The 12,244-nt window shown below is 39.0% G+C and overlaps 1 protein-coding gene across 3 annotated transcripts in view; it reads left to right on the forward strand.

Annotated features, from left to right (window-relative positions):
* Nucleotides 1-12,244, forward strand: part of Il20ra (interleukin 20 receptor, alpha) — a 41,821-nt gene that overhangs the window by 422 nt on the left and 29,155 nt on the right. For 2 of the 3 annotated variants that reach the window (XM_005389284.2, XM_005389282.2), the window contains exon 2: nucleotides 1-83. In XM_005389284.2, coding sequence (XP_005389341.1) covers nucleotides 1-83 — 83 coding nt within the window. Of the gene's footprint in view, nucleotides 84-1,148; nucleotides 1,170-12,244 lie in introns of those variants that run through there. The other variant, XM_013516702.1, reaches the window with a different exon arrangement.

Raw genomic sequence — 12,244 nt, forward strand, 5'->3', positions numbered from 1 at the left:
GAGCCCCGCGCCCGGCCGCCCGGCCCTGCGGCTGCTGCTGTCGCCTCTGCTGCTGCTCGCGGCGGCGACGTCCGGCCGCGCAGGTACGTGGGTGGCGCAGTGAGTTGAGCCGGTGGGTTTCGCTTTCCGGTCCCGGGCCACCCGGGTGCTCACCTGTCCGGGCCAGCACTGGGGCTGGGATGGAGGACTTTGGTGGCGATCACTCTGATCGGTGCCCGCGGCTCGCAACCTGAGACGGTGGCCGCCACCGCTCGGGGCGCCCTCGCCTGCGCGTCCGCCCGGGCTCCCGCCTCCACCGCGGGCCGGTGCGGGCTCAGACTCCCAGTCCCGCAGCAGCAGCGCGAAAACCGAATCCGAAAAGAGTCTGCTCCCAGGGCACAGGCTCTAGAGGAGGCTGCGCTTCTAAAGTAACATTTCCGCCACCCTTTCCTGGGTACGTCTCTCCCTTGGCAGTTGTGCCCGTGCACAGAGCAGAGCTTTCTGATTTTTCAGAAATAATAAAACCGTTAACTGATTTATGACATCAGGTAACAGAAGGGTTTTTACCTTTCGTTAAAATTTAAGCTATTTGCCAATTGGAATCCAATAAATCAGAATAACTCATTAGCCATTTTTCTCCGTATTTGTGGTAGAGTAAAAACAAACAAACAAATTTTTAAGGAAAGATATCTGGGATTTATTATTATTATTATTATTATTATTATTATTGAAAGCAACCACAAAACTTTCCAGCAGACAGAACAGGACAAGAGTGCAGGACAAAAGTCGCCCAGGAAACTTGGCAGGGTCCTTAGTAGTCAAGGAAAAAAATTGCTTCCGTTCAGTATAGGTACAAAGGTCAGAAAAATGTCCCCACAGGTCTGGGAGTTTTGAACAATAGAAGTTATACACAAAAAAGTTTCTCTTCTCACCCTTAAATTTTCAAAAAGTTTAGTTGTTTTTTAATTTCAGGCAAAATGAACGGAAAGGGACTGCTTCTGATTTAATACTGAACCTTGAACTAATAGGAATTCCTTTGTTTTTCTTTTTGATCAGAGTGATTTTAAGCCTGCTCAGCAGTTAAGTCAGAGGACTGACATTTTAAAGTGGTCATATTCTTGACTTCAAAGGAAAATTTGCAACTGGGCTGGTGGCGCATGCCTGCAGTCCCAGCACTCTGGGAGCCTGAGGTAGGCGGATGGAAAGTTTGAGCACTGCCTGCGAGACTTGGTGACTTAGTGAGACCTTGTCTCAAAATAAAAATAAAAAGGGCTAGCGATATAGCTCAGTGTGATGGTCCCAGGTTCAATCCCCAAAGAGCAGAATTTACAAAAAGAGACAAAAGAAACTCTTTTCTGATCCACAAGACCCAGGTGGGTTTTTAGCTCTTAGCCAGTTCTAGTCCTCTCTGGGGACTGCAGGGACTGCTGGGAAAACCGGGTTAGAAGCTGGGTGCAGTTGCCTGGACACCAGCCTGCTTCTGATTGACAAGTCATCTGCATTGCCTGCTGAATCATGTGCTTTCTGAGAGTTGTATGACATTGCTACTCTCAGGTAGATGAATATTTTAACTGACTTTTTGAACTCTGTACAGAAATTCAGAGTCACACAAGCCACCATTGGATCAGGTTGTATAATGCTAAAAATCCTCCTGGTGGTTGCAAATGCTCAACATGGCATCAGCCTTTTAGGAAAGTCTCGATATTTTATTTCAGGTAAACTTTTGTCTCTGCTGCTCCCTCAAGGTAGGTGGGACAAAGACTCTGCCATCTCTAAGGTCTCAGGGGACAGAAGTTTTACCAGGAAATACATTCTTCTGGCTTACCAAATGTGTTCCATGGGCCATTTCTATATCTCATTTCTCATAGAACATAAAGAACTGTGGTCAGCGTTATATAAACGATGTAGTAAGAGTCTGATTTTCCAGCTCCTGTGTCTCTGCTTAAAATTCTTCAAAGGTTTCCACTGCTCTCAGAATCATTCTCAGTTCTCCTGCACGGTCCGGTGTGGCCCTCACCAACCTAAACTTAATTCTTTAATTCCTTAGTTCCTGCTGTTCTTACTGTTTTCCAGTTCCTAAAGTGAGGCAAACTGTTTCCTATCTCAGGGATTCACACTTGTGGTTCTCTCTGATAGAACAGTCCTTCCACTCTGTCCTGGTTAACTCTGCTCAGATTTGGTATCTCATCCTGTAAATCCCTAGAGGGAAATTGCAATTCATTATGTCTGTGAACAAATGAACTTAACTTTAGTTTTGAGTCTTTCAAATACAATCTGAATATTACTTTTAAAAAACAATGCTTGTTCAAGCTGATGTTCTGTAATGAACACAATGAGGGTAGTAGTTAAAATGTCTCCTCTTTAATATAAACGCAGCTACACTGTATTGAATTTCTCAGAGACTCCACACAAACACACAAGTGATTCCACTGAACTAATTAAACTTTCATAATTTTAAAAACTTTTTATTTTGAACTTGAGACTTACAGAAATAGCAGAGCATTCCCACATGCCCTTCAGTCAGTATTCCCCAGTTTTAGCATCTGTGTAACTGTTATACAATAGTCACAACCAGGAAACTAATATTAGTATAACTCCACTCACTAAACTGGAGACTTTGCTTGAATTTTACCCATTTCCCACTTTCTCTATCCCAGAATCCTGCATCTCACCTTACACTGAGTCGTTGTGCAGCCTCCCTCTCCTCGAATTGGTGGCAGTTCAAAGCCTTTCTTGGCTTTCATGACCTTCCCCCTTTTGAAAGTGCTGGTCACCCCCTCCCCTTCATCTGCTGCTTCCTCACAATCATATGAGCTGTTTCCTTTGGGCAACGATACCACAGAAATTAAGTTATCTTTCTTGGGGAATTTCAAAGGACTTAGGATACCCATGGGCCTGCTTACTGGTGATGCTCACCTTGATCTCTCTGTAATGTCAAGTGGTATCATTGGGGTTTCCGATTATAAAGTCATGGTTTTTCACTTTGTGATTGATAAGTATCTTGTGGGAGGTCATTTAGGATTATGCAAGTACTCTGCCCTAACTTACACCCACTAATGTTAGTGTGCATAAGTAGATTTTGATGGCAGCAACCAATATGCCACATAATGATTTCTCTATTGCAGTCTTTCCTTCGTGTATTAATTGAAATTCTATTGCAAAGAGGAGCTGTTCCTTTTACCTTGTTTATTTATTTATGTATATCAACATGCACTCATTTATTTTGTTCGAGTTATAATTGAATATTTTTGTTATTCGTTTTGCTGCTGCAGTTGTTATAGCTCTGGCCGGCTGGCTCCTTCAGTGTGGCTCCAGCGTTCTTTTAAGAACCCCCATCCTTTCTCAACATTTCGTTACTTTCTAGCACCACAAATGGTCCAGACTCATCTTGTGTTTTCTCCGCCCCAACCCTGGATTTAACCCTTTCCTCCCAAAGCTCTGGTTCCTTCTCTTGGACAGTGGTGTTGAGAAACCAAGATCGGAGTGCTCGGCATGCTCGTCACTACCAGGGCGTCATTTCTAGGCTGTCTGTGTGGACAGAGCCTGGACTTATGTATATGGATTCTAATCCAGTCACACATCACCATGTGTATGTGTGTTAAAGACCATGAATTCATACTGACCCTTCAGACTTTGATACAAAAGCTCGAGGCTCATTATTCTTTCTTTACTTGAACTTTCTTTCTCCAACAGTGAGAAATCCAGATACTGTTATCTACATGAGATTTACTTATTTGTTCACTTGTAGGACAAAGTAGTTTCAGAATTGGTAATCTATGCTCCTGTGAGAAACATATTTACCAGCTACATTACAGTATATGAGTACAGTTCTTTAGTCTTTCGATTTATATAATCTAGTCAAAATACTGTTGACCAGAGTTACCTAAGTTTGTCTTTTTTGTACAACTTTCATGTGGTTCTAGTATCCATTTGTAACAATTTAGATTTATTTCTTACTGCTTGGGTTTCATTTTGGGTTCCCCCACATGCGAGTTGATTTTAATTATTTGTGGAGTTTGAGGTATTTGGAGAGAACCTAAGCATGGTTAGCAGAGTCAGCATGTGCGCTATAGTATACTCAGAAAAGTGTTGCTCTGGCCTCAATCCTATTCCACACAACTTCCCAAAGGGAACCAATAACCTTCATTTCTCACTTACTGTTCCTATGTTTCTTCTGCACTGATGAGAAGATATGTGTGTGTTTTTAATAGCCCCTTATTTTATCTGAAACATAGCATACTCATGATACTGTTTTGCAGCTTGCTTTTTAAAAAACTTAACAGTATTTTAATTATTTTGAAGGTAATACTTTTCTGCTTCATAAATCACCATTCCTAAAAGAGAGGTTCTGACTATACCTGCTTAATTAATGTCAAAGCTAAACTATTTCCACATTTTATCTCAATTTAGTGTGAAAACACCTTGTCTTAAACATACTGGATGCTAACAGTGAAAAACCAGGTCTAACTCCGAGTTCCATTTTATATATATATTTTTTCTTATAAAACTAATAATGAACAAACAACTAGCAACAGCAAAAAATCCCATGAAAAGGACCCTTCTTCTCAAAGGGCTGGTTATCCAATGAGGAGGAGTTAGGAGTTCCATGGCTGCAGAGTGACCTCAAAGACGTTGGCAGCCTCAGCAAGCCACTGTGGTTTGTGGCTCTTTGCACTACTAAATCAAACCACAAACAATTATGAAAAGTCACACGTGTTATTTGTGGTTTCTGGTATAGATAATATTTCCCACTTCCTGGGTCAACCAAGTTCTTTGAAGGCCCTGTTAACCTTAACGAACAATAACAAAGCAAATGACTTGATTGATCCAATTTTTATGTTACTTCTGGAGAAATTCCAGTGTTGTCAGTGCAACAGTGGATTGCACAGTGTCTCCAAAAAAGTCATGTCTACCTGCAACCTCAAAACGTGAACTTACTTGGAAGTAGGGACTTTGCAGATGTAATTAATTAAAGATGTCCTGATGAAACCATCCTAGAATTAGGTTGGTGCTATGGTTTGTGTCTGGGTGTCCCCCCAAAGTCACATGCAGTCATGGGGAGGGCCTTTAGAGTTTATGATTGATCCATGATCCAATGATGCTGGATTATGGATGTGAGTGCTACACTGCCCTGGGGTGGGTAGTTTGCATACAGTGTAAGGGAGGGAAAGAGGCTGCTTGCCGCCATTCCTACCTTTTTGCTCTGGTTGCTTTGCTGTTTTCTGCCGCCATGAATGTTTACCCTCTGCCATGTGCCACGCTGCCTTGGAACCAGCCAAGTATGGACTGTAACTCCATAAACTGTAAACTAAATAAACCTTTCCTTCCTTAATTTTGGGTGCCAGGTATTTTGTCTTAGCAATGAGAGAAAAGTAACCAGGACAATTGGATTAGGGTACTTATAAGAAAAGGTGAGAACCGAGAAAGATCAGATAAAGGCAGAGATAGACAGAGATTGGAGTTGTGCCACCACAAGCAAAAGACCCCTTGGGACCCCCAGAAGCTAGAAAGGCAAGGAAGCAGTGATCCCACAAATCTTAAGGAGCCTAGCCCTGAAAACACCATGATTTGAGATGTCTAGTCTCCATAACAGTGAGAGAAGACATTTCTGTTCTTACCAGCTACTCAGGTCATGGTACATTGCTATGGCAGTTCTAGGAAAGTAACACAAATGCCTTTGATCTCTGTCTCTACAACACATCTCTTCAGTATTGCTCTGCTTTTATTCTGACCGTCATTCTCTTTATATGTCTTGTGGTAAAATATTAGAAGTCCCTCAATGAGCCAGTCTTTTATAAGACCTGTGTTGCATCTGGAACCCCTGCTCTTTGCATCACATTTATCTACATAGTTTTGTCAAGGAATAATTCAAACCGGAAGTGGTCTGACCTTTGTCCTGATCATCCTCAAAAATACCAAAGTATCAACTTGTCACTGTAGAGAACAGCTGGCCAGTATAAAAACAGTTGACCTTTCTGACAGTGTTTTCAATGGCTGCTATACACTGCACCTTCATAGTATTCAACAGGAAAGCCTGAGGTCATACTATCAACCGGATTTGCCTCAATATCCCAACCAACAAAGCACAATTCTATTGATAATTTTCATGAGAACTTAAAAAGTACAACATTGAACTACTATTCAAGACTGCTTCCACTGAGCCACGTATGGGGCTGCACAGCTGGATTCCCAGCACTTGAGAGGCTGAGGCAGGAGGATCACTGCAAGTCTGAGGCCTGTCTGGGCTACATAGTGAGTTCAAGGCCAGCCTAAACTGCACAGTGAAATCTTGTCCCCAAGAAAACCACAAAATAAAATAATAAAAATTCTATGGCTGAAATAGACCAAAAACAAATGGTCCTTGCAGCCAGGTCCCCAGCCTAGAAGGGTGAGGGTGGGGTAGACAGGAAGCCAGAAAGTGGGATTTCCAGCCCTTCCTCTTTCATACTACCCTGTGAGCAAGGTGGTTTTATTGAATGGGCTTCAGTTTCCTCACCTATGTAAAGTGTCATGTGGAGCTGGGCTTATCTATCTCTGAGGTCCAGGGGTGGTCCTCTAGTTGTGGCCATGATCCACATCTAGACCCTCTCCATCACAACCCCCTAGGCCACTCCCCGCCTAAGCACCACCAGGCCAGCACTTCACTGACGTTGCTCCTTCTACCTGGGAGAGACAGCCTTCTCCTGTCATTCTTTTCCAGGGGCCTGGACAGCCTCAGAAACCTTTGCCTCTGTACCCAGGATCCCACTGGTTCTCTTGCTGCCAACATTAGCTCCCATGTAATGCCTTTCCCTACTTTTCTCCCAGTGGGATCCCCACAATAATACTGAAGTAGCAGCCCACAATCTTTTTTTCTTCCCATAGAATTTATTCTAATTCACATCAAGTGGGTGGATTTCTAGGAATTCTTTTCCATTTCCTCTTGACAGCCTTTACAAGATTATACCAAGGACATACTATTCTTACACATTTCTGATATCCATACTGCTGTAGTTTAAGTTGATCCACTATTACCAAGGTATACCCAGTCATGCATTTTATCATCCAGTGCTGCTATGACAGTCTGTTTGTTAACTTATTACAGCTGTTAAGGGCTGAAAGATAACTTGTGTAGGAAGATTATCTAGCATAGGCAAATGGGTTGGATGCTACTGGAGGGCTGTGTTTTGTGCCATTTTATATCCACCATCATCCTCCTTCCATTTGCCTCTTTTTCACAGCATGTAATTCATGGCAATATTTCTTACTGATAGCGATGTTAGTTATTTGTGTAAGAATAGTTATTATGAAAGGTAATGAATAAGAAATGTTAAAATGAATGGCTAATATTTGGATCAAAGACTTGGAGAGAATAAGTCTAGGAGGTAAGAATGGTGAGTAAGAGTACTGGTGGAGATAGATAGGGAGATGATGCTGAAGACCCATTCCACAGCTATCAAACCATCCTTGTACCAGTCCAGTGAGAAAATGGAAAAATTACTACTTGTGGGTATAGGGAAATTACTTTTCCTCATTTCTGTCTTCCAAAGAGAAATGTAACCTTTCCTTCAGGTTAACCAATAGTAATCACTTGTGCTGCCATTTTCTTTTTTTATTATTTTAAAAAGAAGAGAAAACAAAGGCAAAAACAAAACAACAAAAAACAATGAAAATGATGCAGAATTTCAAAACAAAATGATAGGAAATTAACAATAGTTGTTAATATAGATATTGTTATCTTGAAAGTAGTTGCTCAGATCACCTGACATAGGCATGCAAGATCGATCAACAATTAAGCATTAACTGTTTCTTTCAACAAACCAATAGAAATTAGTGGTACAATTACCCCAGCTATCTTGAGTGTGTGTGTATGTATATGTATTTCTCCTGCTTCTTTTCTCCTTTCCCCTATCCTGGCTGTTCTTTCCTTTTAAAAGAAGATAAACAACAACGAAAGCAAGTTTCAAAACAGGCTATTAGGACAGCTATAATAGTTGATACATTATGTATTGTTGTCCTCCTAGCAGTTATTCAGAGTAGAAGATATAGGCAAGATATCTTGTCTGTACAATATTATGTGCTGCTGCTTTCAAAGGATATGTTACAATTAAATCCTTTCCTGCTGTTTCTTTTTCTTTACTTCTATCTTTCATAGGGGAAACAATATCTCATATGAAAGTATAATTGAATAGGCTAATAAAAAATTAGGTAAACTTGACCTTAGGGACATGTGAGCTCTATGAGTGAATGGGGCTCCATGGGAGTATCTGGTGGTGGGGAAAGAGCTACCTGGTTTGTTTGTTTTTTTTTGCCTCAAACCTATATATTCCTTGCTAGATAAATTTGCTGCTGCTTCTCAATTTATTAAAGTACTTATAGGTTGAGTATCCCTTCTTTGAAATCCTTGGGACCAGAAGTGTTTCAAATTTCAGAGGGTTTTTTTTTTAAATTTTGGTACATATTTCAGATTTGGGATTTTCATTTTAAAGATGTTCAATTTATGTATACACTGAAAAGTCATAAAATCTTGACATTCTTTTCTATAATTCTTTAATTAAAATGAAAATATTCTCCATTTTCATCTCTATCTCTTTCTGCAGTCTTTTTGTTCATCATTTGCCATTTTATCATTTCTGCCTGATATTTTATTTCCTAGTCTCCAATATATAACTATTAAGATATATAATTATTAATATAATATATATTATTAACTTTTATATTCATTTTTTCCTTACATTTTATCTTGTTGACTTTCTGAAAGTTTGAAGTAATGGTGGATATTAATGGAAGAATTATGTCAGTTGCCTCTGGGAGGATAAAGAGAAGCACAAATTTTAAAAAATGACTTGAAAAGGGAAGTAAAAGATGCATGTTGTTATGTTAAAGTAGTAAATATCTATTGACTAAACTTAGAGATTTTATCACAGTTCTTCCCAACAACTTCAGGTTCCCAAATGGTTTGCCCCGACTGACCCTGTCCTTTCTTTTACACTTTTCTGTCTAAGCATAGTCTCAGTCAGAGACAACAGTCCACATTCTAATCCACTTTCCCACAGGTACCATGATAATCATTCTTACTTGGGCGATCATCAAATATGGAGAAAATTAGGTAACTGCCATTAAAAGGCTTATTTCCTAAAAGGGCAGAGAAAGGAAGACATCCATACATGTGTGACATAAGATAGTGGGACTGCTTCTCTAACAAAAAAGATGAAGCTGACACACACAAATGAACAGCAGCATCTTCAAAACAGGCATTTTGGAGGCCAGGCACAAAAGTCTCAAACAGTGAATTTCTTTTTTTTATTTTAAAGAGAAAAGAACCAAAACAAATTAACAAACACAAAGACATAAACAAAACCATATAAAAATAATAAAAGCAATAAAAAGTTCAGACAAGGTGATAGGAAATTAACAATGGTCGCTGTATTACATATTGTTATCTTCACATTGGTTACTCAGATAAACAAATACAGGCATGTGAGATTGATCAAACAGTTAAACATTAACTGTTTCTTTCAGTAAAGCTGTAGAAATTATTAGTACAATTATCTTAGCTATCTTGTGTATATGTATTTTTTTCTTCCTTCTTTCTTTTCTCTTTTCCCTCACCCAGTCATTCTTTCCTTTTGAGCAGTTTCTTTCCTTTTAACAATATCTACTGTACCTTTCAGATTTTATTTACTCTTTCAGGTTCTTACACTAGGGAGACAATACAGTGTTTACACATGTGAGCATGATTTATTTCACTCATGAATATGGTCTCTAGTTACATCCATTTACCTATAAAAGCCTTGAGTTTATCTTTCTTTATAGCTGAGTAATATTCCATTATATAAAAATACCACATCTTTTTTATACTTTCCTCAGTTGATGGGCATTTGGGTTGTTTCCAAGATGTAGCTATTACAAATTGAACTGCTATAAAAATGGGTGCATATATATTGCTGTGGATGATGTTTTTAGTTCTTCTGGAAAAATACCCAAAAAGGAAATAGCTAGGTTGAATGGGACCTGTAATTCTAGTTTACTGAGGAATCCCCCGACTGATTTCCACAGTGGTTGCACCAGTCTATACTCCCAACAACAGTAGAGTAGGGTTTCTTTTTCCCCACAGCCCCTCCAGCATTTGTTATCCATTCACTTCTTGAGGATAGCCATTTTTTCTGTGGTGAGATGGAATCTCAGTTGTTTTAATTTGCATTTCTCAAATGACTAATGACGTGGAATGTTTTTCCATGTATTTATTTGCCATTTGTATTTATTTATCTGAGAAGTGTATATTCATCTCAGACACTTATTTTTCATTTGGGTCTTTGAATTTGTGGGGGGCTGATTTTTTTAATTCTTTATATGTTGTAGAAAGAAGTCCTTTGTCTGATAGACAGTTGGCTAAAATTTTTTCCAAATTTGTGGGTTTTCTTTTTACTCTGTTCATGACTGCTTTAGATGTACAAAAACTTTTCAGTGAGATCCCAGCTGTTGATTCTTTGAAGTATTTCCCATGCAGTTTGGCTTTTGTTCATGAACTCTTTACCTACCCCTATGTCTTCAAGATTTTTACCTACTTTCTCTTCCAGTAGATTTAGTGTTTCTGTTTTAATATTTAAATATTTAGTCCATTTTGACTTTAGTTTAGAACATGGCGATAGACATGGGTCTAGTTTCAGTCTTTGGCATATGGTGAGCCAGTTTTACCAGCACCATTTATTAAAGAGGCTATCTTTCTCTCAGTAAACTTGTTTGGCCCCTTTCTCAAAGATAAGGTTGCTGAGTGTGTTTGTGGTTGTGGCTGAATCTTTCAGTATGTTCAAATGATCCTCAGGTCTGTGTGTTTTTGCCAATACCATACTGCTTTTATCACAGTCATTTTGTAGTATAATTTCAAGTCAGGGGTTGTGATGCCAGGTGCCATGCCTTTGTTGCCCAGGATTGCCTTTGCTATTCTGGGTCTCTTTTGGTTCCAGGTGAATTTTAGGAATGTTTTCTCTGGATCTGTGAGGTATACGAATGGTATTTGATCAGGATTGCATTGAATCTGTATAACAATTTTGGAAATATGGCCATTTTCACAATGCTGATTTCTTCCTATCCATGAGCAAAGAATATCTTTCCATTTTCTGAAATCTTCTTCAATCTCTTTTTTTCAGAATACTGCAGTTTTCACTATATAGGTCTTTTACCTCTTTTGTTAGATTGATTCCTAAGTATTTCAGTTTTTTGGATGCTATTGTGAAAGATACAGTTGCCTTAATTTTTCTCTCAGTGTGTTTGTTGCTGGTGTACAGGAATGCTATTGATTTTTGAGTGTTGGCTTTGTATCCAGATATGCTACTGAATTTGTTGGAGTCTTCTCTTCTTCTGAACAAATGGACTTAGTAGATGTTTAGAGAGTGTTCTACCCCACAACATCAGAATACACATTTTTCTCAGCTGCACACAGGATGTTCTCTAAAGTAGAACACATACTAATCCATAGAACATATTTAAGTAAATGCAAAGGAACTGAAATTATCCCATGCATGCTATCTGACCATAGTGCAATGAAACTGGAAATTAATGACAAAGAGAACCACAAGAACTCCATAAACACGTAGAAATTAAATAACAGCCTCCTGAACAACCAATAGGTCACAGATTAAATTAAAGAAGAAATTAAAGGAGCGTTTTGGAGTCTTCTATGGAGAGTATCATGTCATCTGCATATAATGATAATTTTACTTCTTCCCTTCTTATCCTTATTCCTTTTATTTATCTTTCTTGTCTAATTGCTCTGGCTAATGTTTCCAGGACTATGTTGAGTAGGAGTGGTGACAGTGGACATCCTTGTCTTGTTCCTGATTTTAAAGTGAAAGCTTTTAGTTTTTATCTAGTATGATGTTGGCTGTTGGTTTGTCATAGATGGCTTTGATCAGATTGAGGTAAAGACCATCTATTCTGATTTTCTGTAGGCTTTTTATCATGAATGAGTGTTGGACTTTGTCAAAGCTTTTTTTACATCTCTTGAGATGATCATGTGGTTTTTGTCTTTGGCTCTGTTATTACTGTGTACTACATTTATTGATTTGTATATATTGAACCATCTCTGCATTCCTGAGATGAATCCCCCTTGATCATGGTGTATGATCTTGATGATTTGCTGCATTCTATTTGCTACTATTTTGTTGGGTATTTTTGCATCTATGTTCCTGAGGGAAATTCGCCTATAGTTCTCTTTTTTGGTTGGGTCTTTCTCTGGTTTTAGTATCAGTATGATGCTTGCCTCCACAAATGAGTTAAGGATAAT

Source organism: Chinchilla lanigera, unplaced genomic scaffold (assembly GCF_000276665.1).
Source record: "Chinchilla lanigera isolate Chin_1 unplaced genomic scaffold, ChiLan1.0 scaffold00035, whole genome shotgun sequence".
In the NCBI taxonomy this organism is placed as follows: Eukaryota; Metazoa; Chordata; class Mammalia; order Rodentia; family Chinchillidae; genus Chinchilla; species Chinchilla lanigera.